General features: G+C 51.2%; 1 protein-coding gene across 1 annotated transcript in view; it reads left to right on the top strand.

The window, feature by feature from the left end:
* The first annotated feature begins 1,654 nt into the window (after nucleotides 1–1,654).
* Nucleotides 1,655–27,425, top strand: part of CNPY3 (canopy FGF signaling regulator 3) — a 39,955-nt gene continuing 14,184 nt past the window's right edge. Inside the window, exons 1-3 of the mRNA XM_082269358.1 lie at nucleotides 1,655–1,805; nucleotides 18,275–18,374; nucleotides 19,638–19,764. Coding sequence (XP_082125484.1) covers nucleotides 18,284–18,374; nucleotides 19,638–19,764 — 218 coding nt within the window. The 5' untranslated portion in view covers nucleotides 1,655–1,805; nucleotides 18,275–18,283. The remainder of the gene's footprint in view (nucleotides 1,806–18,274; nucleotides 18,375–19,637; nucleotides 19,765–27,425) is intronic.

Genomic DNA, 27,425 nt, shown 5'->3' with positions numbered 1-27,425 from the left:
GACCGGAGGAGGTCTGGAGTCTGCTGAATGGTGAGACCAGGGGAAGTGGAGAGCAGGGGGTACTGCAGCTGCACACAGAGGCGCAGGATCTGTAGGAGGGGTTCTGTCTTCCTCTCTGCTGCCGCCTGCTGAGACAGGTAGGGGGGGTGCAGATACGAGCCTCTCCGTGGCTGCATGGAGAAGTGCAGTATCTGGTGGAGGAGTTCGGTCCTCCTCTCTACTGATGATTGCTTTAACAAGGTGGGGGCAACAATGAGGTGCAGCAGAGGTGCGAGGGCCACATGAAATGGCATGGTGGGTCGGATTTGGCCCTAGGGCCTTGTGTTTGACACGTGTGATATAGAGGAATCAGAACCTCCTTCCTCCTGCTGGTGATCCCTCTAGTGATGCATTCTAGAATTCTATTCACTTTTTCCACTGCCTGGTCACACTGTTTGCTCATTTTGCAATTAATACTATACTATTATATTATATTATTACATTATATTCTATTTTACTATATTATGTTGTCACTATATTATTATTATAATCCTTACTACTATTTAATTTCATTATATTCTATTTTACTATAGTATTATATTAATAATATATTAAATTCTATATTATTATAATTTATATTTTATTATGTTATATATGTTATGTTATATTATTATATTATATATTACTAGATCATTATATTATATTTTACTGTTTTGTTATATTTTATATTACTGTATTATTTTCCATATTATTATATTATATATTATGATATTCTATTTTGCGTTTTTGTTATATTATTATTTTGCTATATTACTATACTTTATTATTGTATTATATTCTATATATTATATGGTATTATTTTCTATGTTATTATATTATTATATTGTATTATATTCTAGGTTATTATATTATTATATTGTATTATATTCTAGGTTATTATATTATTATATTGTAGTACATTCTATGTTATTATACTATTAAAATGTATTATATTCTATGTTATTATTATATTGTATTATATTCTAGGTTATTATATTATTATATTGCATTCTATATTATTATATTGTTTTTATTCTAGGTTATTACATTATTATATTGTATTATATTCTAGGTTATTATATTATTATATTGCATTATATTCTATGTTATTATACTATTATATTGCATTCTTTGTTATTATATTATTATATTGTATTTTATTCTATGTTATTTCATTATTATATTGTATTTTATTCTATGTTATTATGCTATTATATTGCATTCTATGTTATTATACTATTATATTGTATTATATTCTATGTTATCATACTATTATATTGTATTGCATTCTATGTAATTATACTATTATATTATATTGTATTGCATTCTATGTTGTTATACTATTATATTGTATTATATTCTAGGTTATTATATTATTATTGTATTATTTGGAACTTGCAATCTCTATCTCATGACGGAGCGGGAAATGAAAACTATTTTACTTTCTGTATGTTCTGGTCGTATAGTTATTATATTTATATGGTGTTCATTTGTAAGGAGAAACCTGCACGGCTACTCTCTGTCACAAGAGGCGGAAATATATTTTCTGGCTGTGCTGGTGAAATAAGTCAGCGTTGGACTACAACAAAATGGCCGCCCCGTGTCTCTGTGTACGGGAACTGAGGACATTCTAGCATTCTAGAATTTTTTGGCTCGCTGGTCTGTAAAAGAAGAACCTGATGCTGCACGTTGGATGCTGCGATTGGATGGGATTTATCAGCTTGTAATTGGACTGCCAGGTCACATGACGGCTGAGAAGGGGAAGTTAGCGGAGAGAAGCTGGAAGGGTGAGATGATGAAATGAATGGATCTGTGATTTGTTTCCCGGTATTCGGGGTGATCGGCCTCATAGGGCGGGGATGGGCTTTGTGTGACATTAGCTGTGTGTGATTGGTCAGGTGATGGAGATTCCATTTTTATGGTTTGTTTACATGTCTGATGTCCATCTGTATGTCTGACTGTCCCTACAGACGGCTTTGTGAGGACTGGATGGGGATTTCTATGACTGTTCAGGTGTCACCATTGCCTTCCATTATATCCTGGAAAATCTGTTATTGGTAGAAGCCGGGGGTCTCCAGACTGTGGCCATGGGACAGATGTGGCCCTTCGCTAACCTTATCTGGCCCTTGGGGTACCATTCCTCCGCTGACACCAAGGATGGGTGGGGGGGCTGTTTTGCTGGGGCTGCCGCCAACAATAGGGGGGGCTGTTGCTTGGGCTGATGTCAACGATGGGTGGGGGGGGGGGCTGTTGCTGGGGCTGCCGCCAACAATAGGGGGGGCTGTTGCTTGGGCTGATGTCAACGATGGGTGGGGGGGGGGGGCTGTTGCTGGGGCTGCCGCCAACAATAGTGGGGGGGGGGGGGGCTGTTGCTGGGGCTGCCGCCAACAATAGGAGGGGCTGTTGCTGGGGCTGCCACCAACGAAGGGTGAGGGGGCTGTTGCTGGGGCTGCCGCCAATGATGGGTGAGGGGGGGGCTGTTGCTGGGGCTGCCGCCAACAATAGAGGGGGCTGTTGCTGGGGCTGCCACCAACGAAGGGTGAGGGGGCTGTTGCTGGGGCTGCCGCCAACGATGGGTGAGGGGGGGCCTGTTGCTGGGGCTGCCGCCAACAATAGGGGGGGCTGTTGTTTGGGCTGACGCAAACGATGGGTTGGGGGGGGCTGTTGCTGCCGCCAACAATTGGTAAGGGGGGCTGTTGCTGGGGCTGCCGCCAACGATGGGTGAGGGGGGGGGGGGCTGTAGCTGGGGCTGCTGCCAACAATGGGTTGGGGGGGGGCTGTCAACGATGGTTTAGGGGGGGGGCTGTCGCCAACAATTGGTGAGGGGGGCTGTTGCTGGGGCTGCCGCCAACGATGGGTGAGGGGGGCTGTAGCTGGGGCTGCCGCCAACGATGGGGGGGGGGGGCTGTTGCTTGGGCTGATGCCAACGATGGGTGAGACGTGAGAGGGCTGTTGCTGGGGCTGGCTCCAACAATAGGGGGGGGGGCTGTTGCTGGGGCTGCCACCAACGAAGGGTGAGGGGGGCTGTTGCTGGGGCTGCCGCCAACAATTTGTGAGGGGGGCTGTTGCTGGGGCTGCCGCCAACAATTGGTGAGGGGGGCTGTTGCTGGGGCTGCCGCCAACAATAGGGGGGGCTGTTGCTTGGGCTGACGTCAACGATGGGTGGGGGGGGCTGTTGCTGGGGCTGCCGCCAACAATAGGGGGGGGGCTGTTGCTGGGGCTGCCACCAACGAAGGGTGAGGGGGCTGTTGCTAGGGCTGCCACCAACGAAGGGTGAGGGGGGGCTGTTGCTGGGGCTGCCGCCAACGATGGGTGAGGGGGGGGCTGTTGCTGGGGCTGCCGCCAACGATGGGTGAGGGGGGGGCTGTTGCTGGGGCTGCCGCCAACAATAGGGGGGGGGGCTGTTGCTGGGGCTGCCGCCAACAATAGGGGGGGGGGGGGCTGTTGCTGGGGCTGCCGCCAACAATAGGGGGGGGCTGTTGCTGGGGCTGCCACCAACGAAGGGTGAGGGGGCTGTTGCTGGGGCTGCCGCCAACGATGGGTGAGGGGGGGGCTGTTGCTGGGGCTGCCGCCAACAATAGGGGGGGCTGTTGCTTGGGCTGACGCCAAAGATGGGTTAGGGGGGGGGGCTGTTGCTGGGGCTGCCGCCAACAATTGGTAAGGGGGGCTGTTGCTGGGGCTGCCGCCAACGATGGGTGAGGGGGGGGGGCTGTAGCTGGGGCTGCTGCCAACAATGGTTTAGGGGGGGGCTGTCAACGATGGTTTAGGGGGGGGGGGGGCTGTCGCCAACAATTGGTGAGGGGGGCTGTTGCTGGGCCTGCCGCCAACGATGGGTGAGGGGGGCTGTAGCTGGGGCTGCCGCCAACGATGGGGGGGGCTGTTGCTTGGACTGATGCCAACGATGGGTGAGACGTGAGAGGGCTGTTGCTGGGGCTGGCGCCAACAATAGGGGGGGCTGTTGCTGGGGCTGCCACCAACGAAGGGTGAGGGGGGGCTGTTGCTGGGGCTGCCGCCAACGATGGGTGGGTGGGGGGGGCTGTTGCTGGGGCTGCCGCCAACAATAGGGGGGGGGGCTGTTGCTGGGGCTGCCGCCAACAATAGGGGGGGCTGTTGCTGGGGCTGCCACCAACGAAGGGTGAGGGGGCTGTTGCTGGGGCTGCCACCAACGAAGGGTGAGGGGGCTGTTGCTGGGGCTGCCGCCAACGATGGGTGGGGGGGGGCTGTTGCTGGGGCTGCTGCCAACAATAGGGGGGGGGGCTGTTGCTGGGGCTGCCGCCAACAATAGGGGGGCTGTTGCTGGGGCTGCCACCAACGAAGGGTGAGAGGTCTGTTGCTGGGGCTGCTGCCAACGATGGGTGAGGGGGGGCTGTTGCTGGGGCTGCCGCCAACAATAGGGGGGGGCTGTTGCTTGGGCTGACGCCAACGATGGGTTGGGGGGGCTGTTGCTGGGGCTGCCGCCAACAATTGGTAAGGGGGGCTGTTGCTGGGGCTGCCGCCAACGATGGGTGAGGGGGGGGGGGCTGTAGCTGGGGCTGCTGCCAACGATGGGTTGGGGGGGGCTGTCAACGATGGTTTAGGGGGGGGGCTGTCGCCAACAATTGGTGAGGGGGGCTGTTGCTGGGGCTGCCGCCAACGATGGGTGAGGGGGGCTGTAGCTGGGGCTGCCGCCAACGATGGGGGGGCTGTTGCTTGGGCTGATGCCAACGATGGGTGAGACGTGAGAGGGCTGTTGCTGGGGCTGACGCCAACAATAGGGGGGGGGCTGTTGCTGGGGCTGCCACCAACGAAGGGTGAGGGGGGCTGTTGCTGGGGCTGCCGCCAACGATGGGTGAGGGAGGGGGGGGCTGTTGCTGGGGCTGCCGCCAACAATTGGTGAGGGGGGCTGTTGCCAACAATTGGTGAGGGGGGCTGTTGCTGGGGCTGCCGCCAACAATAGGGGGGGCTGTTGCTTGGGCTGACGTCAACGATGGGTGGGGGGGGCTGTTGCTGGGGCTGCCGCCAACAATAGGGGGGGCTGTTGCTGGGGCTGCCACCAACGAAGGGTGAGGGGGCTGTTGCTGGGGCTGCCGCCAACGATGGGTGAGGGGGGGGGGCTGTTGCTGGGGCTGCCGCCAACAATAGGGGGGGGGCTGTTGCTGGGGCTGCCGCCAACAATAAGGGGGGCTGTTGCTGGGGCTGCCGCCAACGAAGGGTGAGGGGGCTGTTGCTGGGGCTGCCGCCAACGATGGGTGAGGGGGGGGCTGTTGCTGGGGCTGCCGCCAACAATAGGGGGGGCTGTTGCTTGGGCTGACGCCAACGATGGGTTGGGGGGGGCTGTTGCTGGGGCTGCCGCCAACAATTGGTAAGGGGGGCTGTTGCTGGGGCTGCCGCCAACGATGGGTGAGGGGGGCTGTAGCTGGGGCTGCCGCCAACGATGGGGGGGGGGGGGGCTGTTGCTTGGGCTGATGCCAACGATGGGTGAGACGTGAGAGGGCTGTTGCTGGGGCTGGCGCCAACAATAGGGTGGGGGGGCTGTTGCTGGGGCTGCCACCAACGAAGGGTGAGGGGGGCTGTTGCTGTGGCTGCCGCCAACGATGGGTGAGGGGGGGGGGGGCTGTTGCTGGGGCTGCCGCCAACAATTGATGAGGGGGGCTGTTGCTGGGGCTGCCGCCAACAATAGGGGGGGCTGTTGCTTGGGCTGACGTCAACGATGGGTGGGGGGGGCTGTTGCTGGCGCTGCCGCCAACAATAGGGGGGGGGGGGCTGTTGCTGGGGCTGCCGCCAACAATAGGGGGGGCTGTTGCTGGGGCTGCCACCAACGAAGGGTGAGGGGGCTGTTGCTGGGGCTGCCGCCAACGAAGGGTGAGGGGGCTGTTGCTGGGGCTGCCGCCAACGATGGGCTGAGGGGGGGGGGGGCTGTTGCTGGGGCTGCCGTCAACATTAGGGGGGGGGGGGCTGTTGCTGGGGCTGCCGCCAACAATAGGGGGGGCTGTTGCTGGGGCTGCCACCAACGAAGGGTGAGGGGGCTGTTGCTGGGGCTGCCGCCAACAATAGGGGGGGCTGTTGCTTGGGCTGACGCCAACGATGGGTTAGGGAGGGGGCTGTTGCTGGGGCTGCCGCCAACAATTGGTAAGGGGGGCTGTTGCTGGGGCTGCCGCCAACGATGGGTGAGGGGGGCTGTAGCTGGGGCTGCCGCCAACGATGGGGGGGGGGGGGGGCTGTTGCTTGGGCTGATGCCAACGATGAGTGAGACGTGAGAGGGCTGTTGCTGGGGCTGGCGCCAACAATAGGGTGGGGGGGCTGTTGCTGGGGCTGCCACCAACGAAGGGTGAGGGGGGCTGTTGCTGTGGCTGCCGCCAACGATGGGTGAGGGGGGGGGGGCTGTTGCTGGGGCTGCCGCCAACAATTGATGAGGGGGGCTGTTGCTGGGGCTGCCGCCAACAATAGGGGGGGCTGTTGCTTGGGCTGACGTCAACGATGGGTGGGGGGGGCTGTTGCTGGCGCTGCCGCCAACAATAGGGGGGGGGGCTGTTGCTGGGGCTGCCGCCAACAATAGGGGGGGCTGTTGCTGGGGCTGCCACCAACGAAGGGTGAGGGGGCTGTTGCTGGGGCTGCCGCCAACGAAGGGTGAGGGGGCTGTTGCTGGGGCTGCCGCCAACGATGGGTGAGGGGGGGGGGCTGTTGCTGGGGCTGCCGTCAACATTAGGGGGGGGGGGCTGTTGCTGGGGCTGCCGCCAACAATAGGGGGGGCTGTTGCTGGGGCTGCCACCAACGAAGGGTGAGGGGGCTGTTGCTGGGGCTGCCGCCAACAATAGGGGGGGCTGTTGCTTGGGCTGACGCCAACGATGGGTTAGGGAGGGGGCTGTTGCTGGGGCTGCCGCCAACAATTGGTAAGGGGGGCTGTTGCTGGGGCTGCCGCCAACGATGGGTGAGGGGGGGGGGCTGTAGCTGGGGCTGCTGCCAACAATGGTTTGGGGGGGGGGGCTGTCAACGATGGTTTGGGGGGGGGGGGGGTGGCTGTCGCCAACAATTGGTGAGGGGGGCTGTTGCTGGGCCTGCCGCCAACGATGGGTGAGGGGGGCTGTAGCTGGGGCTGCCGCCAACAATGGGGGGGGGGGCTGTTGCTTGGACTGATGCCAACGATGGGTGAGACGTGAGAGGGCTGTTGCTGGGGCTGGCGCCAACAATAGGGGGGGGGCTGTTGCTGGGGCTGCCACCAACGAAGGGTGAGGGGGGCTGTTGCTGGGGCTGCCGCCAACGATGGGTGAGGGGGGGGGGGGCTGTTGCTGGGGCTGCCGCCAACAATTCGTGAGGGGGGCTGTTGCTTGGGCTGACGTCAACGATGGGTGGGGGGGGCTGTTGCTGGGGCTGCCGCCAACAATAGGGGGGGCTGTTGCTGGGGCTGCCGCCAACAATAGGGGGGGGCTGTTGCTGGGGCTGCCGCCAACAATAGGGGGGGCTGTTGCTGGGGCTGCCACCAACGAAGGGTGAGGGGCTGTTGCTGGGGCTGCCACCAACGAAGGGTGAGGGCCTGTTGCTGGGGCTGCCACCAACGAAGGGTCAGGGGGCTGTTGCTGGGGCTGCCACCAACGAAGGGTGAGGGGGCTGTTGCTGGGGCTGCCGCCAACGATGGGTGAGGGGGGCTGTTGCTGGGGCTGCCGCCAACAATAGGGGGGGGGCTGTTGCTGGGGCTGCCACCAACGAAGGTGAGGGGGCTGTTGCTGGGGCTGCTGCCAACGATGGGTGAGGGGGGGCTGTTGCTGGGGCTGCCGCCAACAATAGGGGGGGCTGTTGCTTGGGCTGACGCCAACGATGTGTTGGGGGGGGCTGTTGCTGGGGCTGCCGCCAACAATTGGTAAGGGGGCTGTTGCTGGGGCTGCCGCCAACGATGGGTGAGGGGGGGGGGCTGGGGCTGCTGCCAACAATGGGTTGGGGGGGGGGCTGTCAACGATGGTTTAGGGGGGGGGGGGGCTGTCGCCAACGATTGGTGAGGGGGGCTGTTGCTGGGGCTGCCGCCAACGATGGGTGAGGGGGGCTGTAGCTGGGGCTGCCGCCAACGATGGGGGGGGGGGGGGCTGTTGCTTGGGCTGATGCCAACGATGGGTGAGACGTGAGAGGGCTGTTGCTGGGGCTGGCGCCAACAATAGGGGGGGGGCTGTTGCTGGGGCTGCCACCAACGAAGGGTGAGGGGGGCTGTTGCTGGGGCTGCCGTGGGTGAGGGGGGGGGGCTGTTGCTGGGGCTGCCGCCAACAATTGGTGAGGGGGGCTGTTGCCAACAATTGGTGAGGGGGGCTGTTGCTGGGGCTGCCGCCAACAATAGGGGGGGGGGGCTGTTGCTTGGGCTGACGTCAACGATGGGTGGGGGGGGCTTTTGCTGGGACTGCCGCCAACAATAGGGGGGGCTGTTTCTGGGGCTGCCACCAACGAAGGGTGAGGGGGCTGTTGCTGGGGCTTCCGCCAACGATGGGTGAGGGGGGGGCTGTTGCTGGGGCTGCCGCCAACAATAGGGGGGGGGGGGCTGTTGCTGGGGCTGCCGCCAACAATAGGGGGGGCTGTTGCTGGGGCTGCCGCCAACGAAGGGTGAGGGGGCTGTTGCTGGGGCTGCCGCCAACGATGGGTGAGGGGGGGGCTGTTGCTGGGGCTGCCGCCAACAAAAGGGGGGCTGTTGCTGGGGCTGCCGCCAACAAAGGGTGAGGGGGCTGTTGCTGGGGCTGCCGCCAACGATGGGTGAGGGGGGGGCTGTTGCTGGGGCTGCCGCCAACAATAGGGGGGGCTGTTGCTTGGGCTGACGCCAACGATGGGTTGGGGGGGGCTGTTGCTGGGGCTGCCGCCAACAATTGGTAAGGGGGGCTGTTGCTGGGGCTGCCGCCAACGATGGGTGAGGGGGGCTGTAGCTGGGGCTGCCGCCAACGATGGGGGGGGCTGTTGCTTGGGCTGATGCCAACGATGGGTGAGACGTGAGAGGGCTGTTGCTGGGGCTGGCGCCAACAATAGGGTGGGGGGGCTGTTGCTGGGGCTGCCACCAACGAAGGGTGAGGGGGGCTGTTGCTGGGGCTGCCGCCAACGATGGGTGAGGGGGGGGGGCTGTTGCTGGGGCTGCCGCCAACAATTGGTGAGGGGGGCTGTTGCTGGGGCTGCCACCAACAAAAGGGGGGGCTGTTGCTTGGGCTGACGTCAACGATGGGTGAGGGGGGGCTGTTGCTGGGGCTGCCACCAACAATAGGGGGGGGCTGTTGCTGGGGCTCCCGCCAACAATAGGGGGGGCTGTTGCTGGGGCTGCCACCAACGAAGGGTGAGGGGGCTGTTGCTGGGGCTGCCACCAACGAAGGGTGAGGGGGCTGTTGCTGGGGCTGCCGCCAATGATGGGTGAGGGGGGGGGCTGTTGCTGGGGCTGCCGCCAACAATAGGAGGGGCTGTTGCTTGGGCTGCCGCCAACGATGGGTTAGGGGGGGGCTGTTGCTGGGGCTGCCGCCAACAATTGGTAAGGGGGGCTGTTGCTGGGGCTGCCGCCAACGATGGGTGAGGGGGGGGCTGTAGCTGGGGCTGCTGCCAACAATGGGTTGGGGGGTTGGGGGGGGGGGGGCTGTCTACGATGGTTTGGGGGGGGGAGGGGGCTGTCGCCAACAATTGGTGAGGGGGGCTGTTGCTGGGGCTGCCGCCAACGATGGGTGAGGGGGGCTGTTGCTGGGGCTGCCGCCAACGATGGGTGAGGGGGGCTGTAGCTGGGGCTGCCGCCAACGATGGGTGAGGGGGGCTGTAGCTGGGGCTGCCGCCAACAATGGGTTGGGGGGGGCTGTCAACGATGGGTTGGGGGGGGGGGGGCTGTTGCTGGGCTGACGCCAATGATGGGTGAGGGGTGGCTGTTGCTGGGGCTGCCGCCAACAATGGGTGAGGGGGGGGTTGGGGCTGCCGCCAGCGATGGGTGGGGCTTTGCTGGGGCTGCCGCCAACGATAGGGGCGGGGGGCGTTGCTATGGCTGCCGCCAACGATGGCGTTGCTGGGGGCTGCCGCCAATGATGGGGGGAGGGGGTCCGTTCCTGGCGCTGATAACGATGGGGGGTCCATTGCTGACGCCAATGATGGGGGGGGCGTTCCTGGCGCTGACTACAGGCACTATGCTATTTATTTACTTCCATTGGCCACTAAGCCTATTTATTCCCATTGAATCTGGGACATTTTCTACCCCCCCCCCCCCCCCCACAAAGCTTGAAGGGCTGCAAACTGGCCCTTTGCTTCGAAAGTTTGGAGGCCCCTGATATAAGAGACCATTTAGAATTTAAAGTGGACTTTCAACACCCTCTTACACAGATGTAAGTTTTCTCCTGTACTGTAAATAGTTTTACATCCACAGGGCTCACCTAGGTGAGGGTGGTGTTTCCTGCCACTGCTGCCTCCTGGGATATCTTCGTCACACATCCCAGGGGACGATGCGCCAGATTCTGCTCCGGTACAAACCCACTGCACTACCAGCTATCTGGCAGATCCCCCGCTGTATGTCTGGTACATGCTCAGACCAGCTGGGGGTCTCTGCCAGGACCCATACACTGTGGTCTTGGTTAAAGATGGTGGTGCAGGAGAAGGGCAGAGCAAGCAGAACTTCACCTGTATGAAGGCAACACTGGAATCCATTAACTAGTAAGTACAGTAACTGGGAATTCATAAGGAGCATCTATGACATTCTTTAGTATTCCATCATGCCTCCACATGACAAATGTCGGTTTGGGTGACTGATTCATGCGTGTGTTGGACTGGGGTATCCATACTGGACACTTCATCCCCGGGACAGCAGAGCTCCCTCCTGTCTCTGTATCAGACACATGGACAGCACAGTAAGGAGGAGTTTTGTAGCTGGGTGAGTGAAGCCTGATGGGGAGGCTGAGACATTAAATTCCCCATTAGGTCCAATCCACTTGTTATTGAGAGCAGGCACTGGGCAGATCCATAGCCATTGGGGCAGTCTTTTATTGGATATAGAATCTACCCACTGCTTTTTGTCAATCGCAAGGAGAGAGTGGAACTGATGGGGAACTAGTATCTCCGTTTTCCCATCAGGTTCCCCCAGAGTCCTTGCCAACCAGTGACAGGTGGGTAGGGGACATGGGTAGTGGCAGCAACCGTGCCTGTCTCTGTATGCCAATTTAAAGCAGATCCAAACCCATCAATTTTAAAGCAAAACTTCATCTTCATCATCCTCCTTCCTCCATCATCCTTCCCCTTCCTCTTCCTCCATCCTCCTTCCTCTTCCTCCATCCTTCTTCCTCTTCCTCCATCCTTCTTCCTCTTCCTCCATCCTTCTTCCTCTTCCTCCATTCTCCTTCCTCTTCCTCCATTCTCCTTCCTCTTCCTCCATCCTCCTTCCTCTTCCTCCATTCTCCTTCCTCTTCCTCCATCCTCCTTCCTCTTCCTCCATCCTCCTTCCTCTTCCTCCATCCTCCTTCCTCTTCCTCCATCCTCCTTCCTCTTCCTCCATCCTTCTTCCTCTTCCTCCATCCTCCTTCCTCTTCCTCCATCCTTCTTCCTCTTCCTCCATCCTTCTTCCTCTTCCTCCATCCTTCTTCCTCTTCCTCCATCCTTCTTCCTCCATCCTCCTTCCTCTTCCTCCATCCTTCTTCCTCTTCCTCCATCCTTCTTCCTCTTCCTCCATCCTCCTCCTCCTCCTCCATCATCCTCTAACACTTTTGGACATTTTTCTTATCGGGGGGAGCGGGTACCATGTTTTGGTAGGTACCTGCACCCATTTCCAGTTTGATTGTCTAGGTTTGCCCCCCCCCCCCCCAACCTCTTCACACGTCAGGTCCTGAAGGCTGTGGGACCATTCACACAGTGCAGCACAACTGGCGCATGCCCAGTAGGAAGCCAGCTGTGAAGTCACAAGGGCTCACAGCTGGCTTCCCACACTAAACAGGCCAGCACCAGGGACCCAGAGATCAGCAAAGAACTTGCCCAGGGGAGGACAGTACTGTATCCCTGGACAGGTAAGTTTCCTTTTATTTATTTATTTATTTTTTTCAAATGGACTTCATTGAAAGAAAAGGAGCACAAAAAACAAGAAAAACAGTTTGTGCAACAAATTTTGGTGTGACTAGACAATAAATGCATCTATCGCCAATACGTAGTCTAAAGCCTCGTACACACGCAACGATTATCGGCCGACCGGTCATCCGTCTTTTGTCCAGAGTTGTGTTTTGTTGGTTGGAATGTGCCTAGACTGCAGACAAATTTTCTTGCCCAACAAAAATCAACTTCAGAAGTGATGTCGTGTGTTGGATTGCTTTCTTTGTGTTCTTTCTTCTCTGAGCATGCCCAGACTTGCTCATAAGATTTTTCCCTGTCAATCTGTACTGACTGCACGAAAATCGGACGTGTTTTATTTTATAGCCTGCACACCAGAATTTTTTCGGCCGAAAAGTCGGAGTCGGTTGTCGGAAGCATCATATTAACAAGCCGGAAATCGGACGTTGGACGAAAATTCCCTGCCGAATTTCGAAGCGTGTGTACGAGGCTAAGCAGATGAAAAAGAAATGAGTCATGAATGCAACCATAACAGTGAGATAGTTGGATGGATCGCAGAAAATGGACCACGAAAGTGGCTGAAAAATTGTGGTGGTGGTGGAGGGTGGGGGAGAGTCAAGAAGCATTAGTCCTATAGTAAATGATCACTAACTGGTAGCAGAATAAGTGAAAGTTCTATGAAAAGACTCCAATTCTTCGCCATACGATAGCGATGTCAGAAAGTCCTGCCATTTGGTAAAGAAACGTTCTTTTCAGGTCTCTAAGTTGAAATCTGTGCTGATCTACCCGCTTCTGGACTTGTTCCTGCTCTCACTTCCTCACTCTTGCTGTGTGTTTATTGTTTGCTCCACAAAACTGCTTAATTTTACCTGCATCCCTGTGTGGTCTGGTTTTCTGGCACCCTGACAATGGGGTAATAAATCGTATAGCTTTCAATGATCAAAGCCCAGAAGGTATGCTAGGCAAACCATATTCCAGAGATAATCATGTAGCCAATATCATACAATACCTGAGATTGACCTATGTTTGCACATGTAAAAATGTCCGAGAATCCTCTCAAAGACCAAAAAAAAAAAAAAAGAATATATTTAGATAAAAATAATTTTGAGAAAAAAGGGGGAGAAAAAACTGATCCCAAAAATGTGGCCAGAAAACAGTAACAAACTCCACACACGAGCCTCTGGCTATAAATAACCAGAAATAAGAAGTAAAGAAGAAAAGACAGAAAAAAATGAGTAGAAGACCAAGAAGAAGAGTCAGGAAAGAGAAAGGAAAAGCAGCCCCACCCCACGGAATCCAACAAAAATACCGTATATACTCGAGTATAAGCCAAGTTTTTCAGCACATTTTTTTGTGCTGAAAACGTCCCCCTCGGCTTATAATCGAGTCAAGGAAAAAAAAAAAGTCCCTGGCCGCTCCGACGGGCTTAAGCTTTAAAAAATGGCACCGCCCGTCGCATACATGTCACCGCGCCGCCGCCGCTCGGGAGAGGCCGGGATTAGCCGAAATTATACGAGCGGCGGCGGCGCGTGCGCAATGACGTGTCGGCGCCGGGCGGCACGATTTTTAAAATGAAGGCGCCTCTGGAACAGGTAAGTGAAACAGCTTCACTACCTGCCATTATGCAGGGCTGAAGGCACACTACAAGGGATGCAGTGCTGCGGGCATGGTCCACCTGTACCATGCCCACAGCACTGCATCTCCTGTAGTATGCCCACAACCCCGGATCCTCTTGTACCATGCCAGTACCCTGCATTCTCCTGCACCATGCCAGTACCCTCTATTCTCCTGTACCATGCCAGTACCCTGCATTCTCCTGCACCATGCCAGTACCCTGCATTCTCCTGCACCATGCCAGTCACCCTGCATTCTCCTGTACCATGCCAGTACCCTGCATTCTCCTGTACCATGCCCGCCACCCTGCATTCTCCTGCACCATGCCCGCCACCCTGCATTCTCCTGTACCATGCCAGTACTCTGCATTCTCCTGTACCATGCCAGTACCCTGCATTCTCCTGCACCATGCCCGCCACCCTGCATTCTCCTGCACCATGCCAGTACTCTGCATTCTCCTGTACCATGCCAGTACCCTGCATTCTCCTGCACCATGCCCGCCACCCTGCATTCTCCTGTACCATGCCAGTACCCTGCATTCTCCTGCACCATGCCCGCCACCCTGCATTCTCCTGTACCATGCCCGCCACCCTGCATTCTCCTGTACCATGCCCGCCACCCTGCATTCTCCTGTACCATGCCCGCCACCCTGCATTCTCCTGCACCATGCCAGTACCCTGCATTCTCCTGCACCATGCCAATACTCTGCATTCTCCTGTACCATGCCAGCCACCCTGCATTCTCCTGTACCATGCCCGCCACCCTGCATTCTCACCCTAGGCTTATACTCGAGTCAATGATTTTTCCCATCTTTTTGTGGTAAAAGTAGGGGCCTCGGCTTATACTCGGGTCGGCTTATACTCGAATATATACGGTAATCAAATTTTTACCATAAAATGATGGCATCATTCTTCCCCACCCCTCCTTACCATTTACACAACAACTTCCTTTTTTTTCCCCGCGAAGCAAGTACGGTACCTGTTTTCGGTATTTCTCGCTTGCACTTCTTCTTTCCTCACCTAAGCGAGGAAGACGTACCCTCAGAATTGCTGACTTTAATTTTTCCCTAGCCAGGTGAAGTTCCTATTGAACTGCTGTACTACCTGATTTCTGCTTTGTTCGTATTGGTCACATGACCTGTGAAAATTCAATAGCATTTGCTGGGCTTTGTCTATCACATCCATGGTCTTCTTGGTGTTGTGCTGGTAAGCTATCAAAAAACATAAACGCAAATTATGCTCTGGGGGGGGGGGGACCTTTGGGGGAATCCAGGATGGAGAAGGATCTGGGGGTTCTAGTGGAGGATAGACTAAAGCCCTGTACACACGCACAGATTGTTGGCCGTAAATAGTCGGCCAACGTCCGATCGGCCGATTGTAGGCTTGTTAGTATGATGCTTCTGACAACCAACTGCGAATTTTCGGCCGAAAAAAATCTGGTGTGCATGCTATAAAATTTTTGTTGGCCAACAACAAAACGGCCGATTGTTCCTCAGTCAGTACAGATTTCGGCAGACAAAAATCAGATAAGCAAGACTGGGCATGCTCAGAGAAGAAAAAACACACGGAAAGTCAACCATCACATGACATCACTTCTGAAGTTGGTTTTTGTTGGCCAACAAAAGTCCAGTGCAAGTCTAGAGCACATTTCAACCAACACAACAACACTGGACAAAAGATGGCCGATCGGTCAGCCAACAATCTGTGCGTATGTACGGGGCTTAATGGCATGCAATGTCAAGCCGTCAAAGCCGGCAGAATATTAGCATGCATAAAGAATAGGGATGTAGTCCAGAGATTATAATCCTACCACTTTACAAAACCATGGTCCACCCACATCTGGAGTATTCTGTCAAGTTCTGGTTGCCAATCCTCAGAAAGGATATGCTGGAACTGGAAAGAGTCCAAGAAGGACAACTAAACTAATTGGGGGATTGGAGGACCAAAATTATAAGGAGCGTCTAAAATCGCTTAATTCTCCTTGGAGAGGAGACACCTGAGAGGGGACATGATAGGCATTTACAAATACATCAATGGCGATCCCAGCATAGGTAGAAAATGATTTAGTCCCAAGGAGTGCAAGAAGACACGAGGCCACACATTGAGATTAGAAGAGAGGCGGTTTAACCTTATGCTGCGTAAGGGGTTCTTCACTGTAAGGGCGGGGAGAATGTGGAACTCTCTTCCACAATTGGTGGTAGCTGCGGGGAGTATGGCTACTTTTAAAAGACTCTTGGCCGTACATCTCACAGATCACAACATTCACGGTTATGGGAAATGAGCAAGCCACTGACACACACACACACACACACACACACACACACCTACACAGGTTGAATTGGATGGACTGATGTCTTTATTCAACCTCAACTACTATGTAACTATAATAAAATAACAAAAAAGCTCAGCACTGCTATATATGCAAATAAAGTGCTAACTACGCTTAATCTGTATGATGCAGTGAACAGTGCAATCCTATAGAAGCATTAAATACCCATATCCGTGTGTATATAAAGATATTAAACATAAAAATAACAATCCATAATCAAATACAATAATAAAAGTCCATATAAAGTGCTTTAAGTGCTTGGTAAATGCTTCTTTTGGTGCTGCAAACGTGCTCCCCTATGGAGACCCTACTCACCAGAAAGGTGAAGTTTATTAGCGTGGGATTAATATGTAGGTCCTGGTCCTGTCTGTATGAATGATGGTGGGGGTGCGTTGTTCCAGTGAGGACTGCTTAGAATACCGTGTAGCTCCGTGACTCAAAATAGAGAGAGGGGATCTCCATGGTGATGTATGTAAAAACAGTTTATTAGAAATAAAAATATCCACTCACATTTAAATGACTTGATTTCCTCCTATGTATGTGCGGTGCGGTGGTTCCGGTGTAGTTCTGGCGTGCGTTCCACTGACCAGAAGTTACGTGGTACGCTCTGGATTGGCTAGACGCGTTTCGCCCTCCCACAGGGCGTTGTCCATAGCTAACGTCCATAGCTAACGTCCATAGAGTACAATGTAGTTTATATCTGCATACTCCTCCTACTCCTCATCTAATCAAAACACCCTTTGCCTATTCCGCCGGAAGTGTATATACTGGACGTATGTGACTAATTCTACATTTATTCTATTACAGAAAGCTCTAGTGTGTTTACTGATAAAATATATTTAAACTTGAATGGGACCAGGACCTACATTTTAATCCCAGGCTTATGAATTTCACCTTTCTGGTGAGTAGGGTCTCCATAGGGGAGCACTATTCGGAGCACGTTTGCAGCACCAAAAGAAGCATTTACCAAGCACTTGAAGCAATGAGAGCACTTTATATGGACTTTTATTATTGTATTTGATTATGAATTGTTATTTTTATGTTTACCGTATATACTCGAGTATAAGCCAAGTTTTTCAGCACTTTTTTTTGTGCTGAAAACGTCCCCCTCGGCTTATACTCGAGTCAAGGAAAAAAAAATAATTTCCTGTCCGCTCCGACGGGTTTAAGGTTTAAAAATGGCGCCACCCGTCGCATACATGTCACCGCGCACGCGCCGCCGCCGCTCGTGTAATTTCGGCTATTCCCGGCGCCGCTCGGGAGAGGCCGGGAATAGCCGAAAGTATACGAGCGGCGGCGGCGCGTGCGCAATGACGTGTCGGCGCCGGGCGGCGCCATTTTTAAAATGAAGGCGCCTCTGGAACAGGTAAGTGAAACAGCTTCACTACCTGCCATGGGCCGCGAGCACACTACGAGGGATGCAGTGCTGTGGGCATGGTCCACATGTACCATGCCCACAGCACTGCATCTCCTGTAGTATGCCCACAACCCCCGGATCCTCTTGTACCATGCCAGTCACCCTGCATTCTCCTGCACCATGCCAGTACCCTGCATTCTCCTGCACCATGCCAGTACCCTGCATTCTCCTGCACCATGCCAGTATCCTGCATTCTCCTGTACCATGCCAGTACCCTGCATTCTCCTGCACCATGCCAGTACCCTGCATTCTCCTGCACCATGCCAGTACCCTGCATTCTCCTGCACCATGCCAGTACCCTGCATTCTCCTGCACCATGCCAGTACCCTGCATTCTCCTGTACCATGCCAGTACCCTGCATTCTCCTGCACCATGCCAGTACCCTGCATTCTCCTGCACCATGCCAGTCACCCTGCATTCTCCTGTACCATGCCCGCCGCCCTGTATTCTCACCCTAGGCTTATACTCGAGTCAATGATTTTTCCCATCTTTTTGTGGTAAAAGTAGGGGTCTCGGCTTATACTCGAGTATATACGGTAATATCTTTATATACACACGGATATGGGTATTTAATGCTTCTATAGGATTGCACTGTTCACTGCATCATACAGATTAAGCACAGTTAGCACTTTATTTGCGTATATAGCAGCGCTCACATTTTTTGTTATTTCAGTTTAAAGGCGCAGGCACTTTTATGTTAGCAGCAGCTTGTATTAATTTATTTTGTCGCAATTGCACTTTTATATTTTATCATTTTATCCATAAGCGCGAGGTTTCCTTTGCTACAACTATGTAGCTTGTGTGGTGTGTGATATCCTAGAAAATGGCATAGTCACTGATTAGCTTGTGTTTTGTGTTATTCCTGATTACTAATTCGATTTTCTTTCCTGCTTTGCTTTCTTGCAGCCATCAAACATGTGGTTCCTGCTTGTTCTACTTCCATTACAGCTTGGACTGGGTGGTGCGGTAGATACTGATTGGGTCCATTTGCCCAGTAAATGTGAAGGTATTACCAGCAGTGTAAATGTATGTCTGTGATAAATACAGAATGTTAGTATACTGAATTGTCAGATTAGAACTGGCAGCATTGTAGCTTTCTTCAGAACTGACCTATTTTAGCTATTATCAGAGCCACCTCAAGGGAAAAAAAAATCTTCTAACTAGCAGTTTAGACTAGGCCAGTAAGGCAGGCCATAGATGATGGGATTTCCTTTCCTGCCACTACAGGTAGATTCCACCATCAACGCAATCAGTGTTGATAGGGGAATCCCTCCTGCGGAGCCATCCCTGCAGGGAGAACACAGTGATTATTGTTAGTGGCCATAATCGCATGCTGGTTGTACCCAAGTTGGTCGATTTGGGTACAATTGGCCTGCTCATAGATGGAACAAATCTTGGCTAGTTCAGCAGGGATCTGAACCATCTATGGCCAGCCTAAAGGATAAGTTTACCTTTCAGAACATGTTACACCTATATTCAGGATGTAGCATGGTATGAATGCAGCGGCCCCCAATCCCCACTGTGACAGCAGACCGGGGATCTCCTCCCCATGTCTGTTGCCAGAAGTCAAAAAAGATGTGTCACTCATTCACAGTGCACTGTGAATGGAAAACGACATGGTCCGGTAGCCTTTGTGGCTGTCACCTTGTAATTTTCAATGAATTATCACAGCGCTGTGAGTCCCCCCCCCCCTTCAACCATAAGTCAGAGTCCCCCACCCTCCCTTACCTTTTGCTGCTGCTGGGGAGCAAAAAGTGCAGGGTATGGAGGTGGACCAGAGGATGGCTGGAATCCGCTTAATGCTGAGATCAGGGGGTGGCAGAGATGAGGGGGTGCTACAGCTGTACAGAGAAGCGCAGGATCAGTAGGAGGAGTTTGGTCTTCCTCTCTGATGCCAACTACTAAGACAAGGTGGGGGGCAGGGGGGGGGGGTGAGAGAAGTGCCACACCTGCAGGAGAGTTGCCACACCTGCAGGAGAGTTGCCACACCTGCAGGAGAGTTGCCACACCTGCAGGAGAGTTGCCACACCTGCAGGAGAGTTGTCACACCTGCAGGAGAGTTGTCACACCTGCAGGAGAGTTGTCACACCTGCAGGAGAGGTGCCAGGGCCACATGAAATGGCATCTGGACTGATCTCCAAGATGTGTCCCTCTCCCTTTTACGTAAAACAAAAGTTTACCGTGACAGAGCAAGATACAGAATAGGACCATCCTCTTACAGACTGTAACTTTCACATTATGACTCGATGCATGATGTTTTATGTTGCAGTTTGCAAGTATGTTGCTGTAGAACTGAAATCCTCTTTTGAAGAGACATCTCGGACACGTGAAGTGATTGATACCCAGTATGGATTTTTGGATGCCAGAAATAAGAAAAAGATCAAATACACAGACTCGTAAGTTCCTCTTCTAATCCTTTCTTGAAATCAATGCTAAATTGGTGTTCCATGGGAAAACTGGATTCCAGATTGCTGCAACAACATGACAAATGCTTTGGCATTGATCATCTGACTTTTTTTGAAGGGAAGGAGTGTGTGCTGATTGGCTGTTTCTTCCAGAAAGTCAGTTCTCCAAGTCCCCAAAGGACTTCAGTAGAGACCATATGTCCAATGTTGCATTTTGTTAAGAAAAGGTGAATCTATTTCACAGCTTTGTTTAGCATTCATTTGTAGGAAAAACAAGTAGCATAGATTAAACTGGAGTTCCACCCATTTTAGTAACTTTAGATGTATGTAATCCCCCTTAACCACTTAAGCCCCAGCCCTATTTCGGACACTTTTTGTTTACAAGTTTAAATCAGTATTTTTTCCTAGAAAACTACTTAGAACCCCCAAACATTATATATATTTTTTTAGCAAAGACTCTGGAGAATAAAATGTCGGTCATTGTAATATTTTTTATCACGCGGTATTTGCGCAGCGGTCTTTAAAGCGCCATTTTTTTTGGAAAATTTTTGAAAAATCACATTTCACTAATTTTAAAAAATACTAAACAGTAAAGCTAGCCCATTTTTTTTGTATATTGTGAAAGATGATGTCACGCCGAGTAAATAGATACCCAACATGTTACGGTTTAAAATTGCGCCCCCCCGTGGGATCGCGACAAACTACGGTCAATAGAGATCTCAATCTGCGACGCTTTAAATTTATTTAACGGTTACCAGTTTTGAGTTAGAGTGTAGCACTTTTTTTTACATTATTGCTCACACTCTGGCGATCGCGGCGATACCTCACATGTGTGGTTTGAACAGCGATTTCATTTGCGGCTCGACTTCCGTATACGTTTTTTTTTGTGCGCGAGCTAACGGTGACGGGGGCGGCTAAATTTTTTTTTTTTTTTTTTTTCCCATTTATTTTATTTATTTTTTTAACTTTATTAAAGTTTTTAAAAAAAAAAAAAAAAAAAAAAAAATCTAATCACTTTTATTGCTGTCACAAGCAATGTAAACATCCCTTGTGACACCAATATGTAGTGACAGGTACACTTTATGGAGGGATCGAGGGTCTAAAAGACCCTAGACCCCTCCACTACACTTCCCTGTATGCAAAACGCCGAAAACGGCATTTTTGCATACAGCCGTTTTTCAAATTTGCCGCCTTTTGCAGCACAGTAACCCGGAAGTGACGTCATGGACGCCGCCTCCGGGTTACGTCATCGGAGACCCGATCGATGCCGTTTCCGGCATTCATCGGGACTCCATCCAGCCGGCGGACGTGCCGGCTGGGTGCTCGGGGCTCCCGGTGGAACGGGAGCCCCGGGCAAAGCCACCGAAGGCGGCAGGAGGGGGGGGGACGTCCCCTCCCGCCCCCCCCGGGGACCGATCGAGCGGCTCCCGAGCCGCATCGGTCGGTACCGACGGAAAGCCAACCGTCGGCTCTAAACCACGGTACCGGGATGGTGCCTCTAGCTAGAGGCATCATCCCGGTACACTACCGCAAAGTTTACCGACGTAGACCTACGTTAGTATGCGGTAAGTGGTTAAAACGACTTTTACCAATGGAAACTTTTTTTTTGCTAGTAAATACTTTATTTTCTTCTTTATTCATCCTCTCCTTACTTCCGGGTCCGGCCGCCGATCGGCGATTACGTCATTCAGCGATTCGCAGGGGGTGCTGGGATGTATCTCATGGCATGAAATCTCGCATTATTACACAGGAGCTGAGCTGTACTGTTTGTATTGAGGCCGTGCTCTGCCCCGCCTCCTCTCAGTGAGCTGTACTGTATGTATTGTATTGAGGCCGTGCTTTGCCCCGCCTCCGCCCCGTCTCCTCTCAGTGAGCTGTACTGTATGCCTTGTATTGAGGCCGTGCTCTGCCCCGCCTCCTCTCAGTGAGCTGTACTGTATGCCTTGTATTGAGGCCGTGCTCTGCCCCGTCTCCTCTCAGTGAGCTGTACTGTATGCCTTGTATTGAGGCCGTGCTCTGCCCCGTCTCCTCTCAGTGAGCTGTACTGTATGCCTTGTATTGAGGCCGTGCTCTGCCCCGTCTCCTCTCAGTGAGCTGTACTGTATGCCTTGTATTGAGGCCGTGCTCTGCCCCGTCTCCTCTCAGTGAGCTGTACTGTATGTATTGTATTGAGGCCGTGCTTTGCCCCGCCTCCTCTCAGTGAGCGAGGACTGAAAGCATTATATTCTCACTGAGCTCACTGAGAGGAGGTGGGGCAGAGCACGTCCTCAATACAATACATACAGTACAGCTCACTGAGAGGAGGAGGAGGGGCGGAGGTGGGGCAAAGCACGGCCTCAATACAATACATACAGTACAGCTCACTGAGAGGAGACGGGGCAGAGCACGGCCTCAATACAATACGTACAGTACAGCTCACTGAGAGGAGGCGGGGTGGAGGCGGAGCAGAGCACGGCCTCAATACAAACAGTACAGCTCAGCTCCTGTGTAATAATGTGAGATTTCATGCCATGAGCTACATCCCAGCACCCCCTGCGAATCGACGAATAACGTGATCGGCGGCCGGACCCGGAAGTGAGGAGAGGATGAATAAAGAAGAATATAAGGTATTTACTAGCAAAAAAAAAAAGTTTCCATTGGTAAAAGTAGTTTTAAAGGGGATTACATATATCTATGTAATCCAATTTATTAAAAATTGGTGGAACTCCACTTTAAGAATGGGCCCAGGAGTGCTTAGGTGGGTCCAGAACGGCTTTAAAGCCCAGCTCTACAGGTGGCCATAGACTTTAGTTGATTTTCTGCCATTCTGGCTGTTGCCAGGCGGTCGGAATGTATCAATGCTAGAGCTGCACGATTCTGAATAAAATGAGAATCACAATTACATTTGTTTTATTTTTTTTTGCCAAAAAATTTTATCGGATTTTACAGAAAGAAATAAGTCGGTACAACATGGGGAGTACATGAGTAAGCATGAATCAACTTCCAAATAATATAAGACAAAAGGAACTGCGATGGCTGTCATTTGTGAGACAGTTAACAATAAGTAAGAGGAAGTTTTGCTTAGAAACATAGAATGTGTCGGCAGATAAGAACCATTTGGCCCATCTAGTCTGCCCAATATATCTGAATCCTATGAATAGTCCCTGGCCCTATCTTATATGAAGGATAGCCTTATGCCTATCCCATGCATGCTTAAACTCCTTCACTGTATTTGCAGCTACCACTTCTGCAGGAAGGTTATTCCATGCATCCACTACTCTCTCAGTAAAGTAATACTTCCTCATATTACTTTTAAACCTTTGCTTATAATAATAACATATAAAGAAACAAGTCTGAAGCTTTGTTTCATGATTTATCCATTGCCGTAAGAAGGAAAGATAGTAGATAGTAGTAGAAAGAAGGATAAGGATTGTGGGGATCACAATTTTTTTTGCTTAGAGTAAATATCACGGTTCTCTCATGATTCTCGGTGTAATATAGTAACTATTGGTGCTTTTCCACTGCATGGTACCGCATGGTACTGGTTAGAACGGTTCGGTACGGTTTGGTACAGCGGCGCTTTTCCACTACATAGTATGGCTCACTTAAACAGTACCACCTCGGTTGGGGTTCCAAGCGGGCTGTACCTATACCCTATCCCACAATCCTTTGCATGCAGCCTTGATTGTTTGTCACTACTAGCCACTGATTGGTCAGAGAATCGTTGTAATCCCACCCACTTACTACTTTAGTTGAAAAGCAAACCGAGCCGAGTAGAGCCTATACAGTGCTGAAAGGTGCCGACTCGTACCACGCAGTGGAAAAGCAAACTGAGCCGAGCTGGGCCAAGCAGTGCTGAGTGGAGCTGAGCCGGTACTTACAGTGGAAAAGTGCAATATGTAACTATGTTAAGCCGAGAATCATGAGAGAACCATGATATTTACTCTAAGCAATAAAAAATAAAAAATTAAGCCATTCCTTCAGAGCCTTGTGCCATGAACGTTGGCTCCAGCGCGCATGTGCTGTAATCGTGCCTCTGGCCAATCAGATGGCCGGAGGACACGAACCAGGAAGCAGGACGGCCGAACATGTCAGCTGTCCTGTCGCTGAGCTGGCGGCACTGCGGGGGGGGGGGGGGGGGTTCGTTTTTAAGGTGAGTATTTCATAATGAGCTAGTATGCGATGCATACCAGCTCATTATGCCTTTTGTCTTACAAGGTTTTTTTTTTTTTAATTTTTTTGGGGAGGGTTTACTTCCTCTTTAATAGTAATTTTCTGCTTCTGGCAATACATCTTTTTTAAGTTCAGAGGTTATCAAATCACAAAGAACAAAACAGAATGACAAAAACAAGGCAATTCATCTGTAAACTTTAACCACTTGCCGTCTGCTCACATTGCTACTACTGCGGCAATGTGGCTCGTTATCGTCCAGCGACATAGACCTACGTCGCTGGACTCCACCCCTTGTGGGCGGCGCGCTCCCGCTGTTTTCAGTCACAGCGGGAGTCGGACCAGGGGAGGAGCGGCGGCGATTACCGCTGCTCTTCCCCGATCGTCGGGGAATCGAGTTTGGAGATCCGCCCGCTTGTGTAAACAGAGCGGGCGGATCTCCTAAGTGACAGACAGTGACAGATTGCAGGGTTCAGCATAGCTGAACATCCGATCTGTCCCTGTGTCACTCAGTCACCTCCCCCCCCCCCCACAAGTCAGTAAGCACCAGGCATACATTAACCCCTCCCTCTCCAATAAAGTTAACCCCTTCCCTGCCAGTGTAATTTTACAGTAACAGTGCATATTTATAGCACTGATTACTGCAGTAATGTCACTGGTACCCCCAAAAGTGTCAAAAATGTCAGTCAAAGGTCCGATCTGTCCGCGGCAATGTCGCAGTCCCGCAAAAAAAATTGCAGATCGCCGCCATTACGCGTTAAAAAAAAACACCAAAAATGACAGAAATCTTTCCCTTAGTTAGTAAACGCAATAACTTTTGCACAAACCAATCAAAATACGCTTATTGCGATTTTTTTTTTTTTTTTTTTTTTTTTTTTTTTTTTTAACCAAAAATATGTAGCAGAAAACAAATTGGCCTAAAATGATAAAAAATTTAGATTTTCACATTTTTTTGGGGGGGAGTTTCATATAAAAAAATGTGAAAAATATTGGTATTTTTTCAAAATTGACGCTCTTTTTTTTTTTTTTTGTTTATAGCGCAAAAAGTAAAAATCGCACAGGTGATCAAATGCCACCAAAAGAAAGCTCTATTTGTGGGAAAAAAAGGACGTAAATTTAGTTTGGGTACGGCGTCGCACGTCCGCGCAATTGTCTGTTAAAGTCGCACAGTGACGAATCGCAAAAAGTGGCCCAGACATAACCGGTGGTAAAGTGGTTAAATTCATTATTTCCCTCAAAATTCTACAAACAATACCCCATAATGACAATGGGAAAGAAATTTGTTTGAAATCTTTGCAAACTTATTGAAAATAAAAATAATGAAAAAAAAATCCCATGTACAGTATTCACAGCCTTTGCTCAATACTTTGTTGAAGCATCTTTGGCACCAATTACAGCCTCAAGTCTTTGAGTATGATGCTGCAAGCTTGGCACACCTAATTTTGGGCAGTTTCTCCCATTCTTTCTTCTTCAGCTCTATCAGGTTGGATGGGGAGCATCAGTGCACAGCCATTTTCAGATCTCTCCTGAGATGTTCAATTGGGTTCAAGTCTGGGCTCAGACTGGGCCACTCAAGGACATTCACAGAGTTTTTTTGTTATCTCCTTTGTTATCTTGGCTGTGTGCTTAGGGTCATTGTCCTGTTGGAAGATGAACCTTTGCCCGAGTCTGAGGTCCAGAGCGCTCTGGAGCAGGTTTTACATTGCTGCATTCATCTTTCCCTCAATCCTGACTAGTCTCCCAGTTCCTGCCACTGAAAAATATCTCCGAAGCATGATGCTGCCACCACCTTGCTTCACTGTAGGGATGTTATTGGCCAGGTGATGAGCGGTGCCTGGTTTCCTCCAGTCATGACACTTGCCATTTAGGCCAAAGAGTTCAAACTTTGTTTCCTCAAACCAGAGAATTTTGTTTCTTATGGTCTGAAAATCCTTCAGGTGCCTTTTGGCAAACTCCATGTGGGCTGTCATGTGCCTTTTAATGAGGAGTGGCTTCTGTTTGGCCACTCTACCATACAGACGTGTTTGGTGGAATGCTGCAGAGATGGTTGTTCATCTGGAAGGTTCTCCTCTCTCCACAGAGAAAGACTGGAGCTCTGTCAGAGTGACCATCAGGTTCTTGGTCACTTCCCTGACTAAGGTCTGATCACTGGCCGGACCACCCGATCTAGAAAGAGTCCTGGTGGTTCCAAACGTCTTCCATTTACGGATGATGGAAGCCACTGTGCTCATTGGGACCTTCAATGCTGCAGATACTTTTCTGTACCTTCCCCAGATCTGTGCCTCGATACAATCCTGTCTCGGAGATCGACAGACAATTCCTTGGACTTCATGGCTTGGTTTGTGGTCTGACATGCACTGCTAACTGTGGAACTTTTTATATAGTCAGGTGTGTGCTTTTCCAAATCGTGTCCAATCAACTGAATTTTCCACAGGTGGACTCCAAGTTGTAGAACAACCTTCAGGATGATCAGTGGAAACAGGACGCACCGGAGCTCAATTTTGAGTATCGTAGCAAAGGCTGTGAATACTTATGTACATGTGATATTTTTTTTTTTTTTTTTTTAACCACTTAAGCCCCGGAAGATTTTACCCCCTTCCTGACCAGGGCCTTTTTTGCGATTCGGCACTGCGTGACTTTAACGGACAATTGTGCGGTCGTGCGACGCTGTACCTAAACAAATTTGACATCCTTTTTTTCCGACAACCACACCTTTTTTTTGGTGGTATTTGATCACCTGTGCGGTTTTTACTTTTTTGCGCTATAAACAAAAAAAGAGCGACAATTTTGCAAAAATAACAATATTTTTCCCATTTTTTTTTATATGAAATTCCCCCCCAAAAAAATTTAAAAATCTAAATTTTTTAACATTTTAGGCCAATTTGTTTTATGCTACATGTTTGGTAAAAAAAAAAAATACCAAAAAGCGTATTTTGATTGGTTTGCGCAAAAGTTATTGCGTTTACTAACAAAGGGAAAGATTTCTGTCATTTTTGGTGTTTTTTTTTTTTTTTTTAACGCGTAATGGCGGCGATCTGCAATTTTTTTTTTTGCGACATTGCGGCGGACAGATCGGACCCTTGACTGACATTTTTGACACTTTTGGGGTTACCAGTGACATTACTACAGTAATCAGTGCTATACATATGCACTGTTACTGTAAAAATGACACTGGCAGGGAAGGGGTTAACTTTATTGGGGAAGGAGGGGTTAAAGCGGAGTTCCGGGCACAAAATCGATGTTTTTTTTTTGTGCCCGTCTGCTAGTTCAGCCTAACCGGAAAAGGAATTGAATAGTTAGGTTTTTTTTTTTTTTTAAAACTCACCTTGTAATTGTAGATCGTAAATACTCACCTCAGGGTACTTCCTCCCTCGGAGCCGCGGCTCTCCCCGTCACTTCCTGCCTCGCGATGATTCCTGGGAGCTGAACGTCATCGCTCCCAGGAATCAATGCGACGGCACCGGCCCCGCATGTAATTTCCGGGCGACGCCGCACCGGAAGTG

This window comes from Pelophylax lessonae, assembly GCF_965119305.1.
Source record: "Pelophylax lessonae genome assembly, chromosome: 9".
In the NCBI taxonomy this organism is placed as follows: Eukaryota; Metazoa; Chordata; class Amphibia; order Anura; family Ranidae; genus Pelophylax; species Pelophylax lessonae.
The sequence above is the reverse complement of the archived record's forward strand: the minus strand, read 5'-3'. Positions and strand labels throughout refer to the sequence as shown.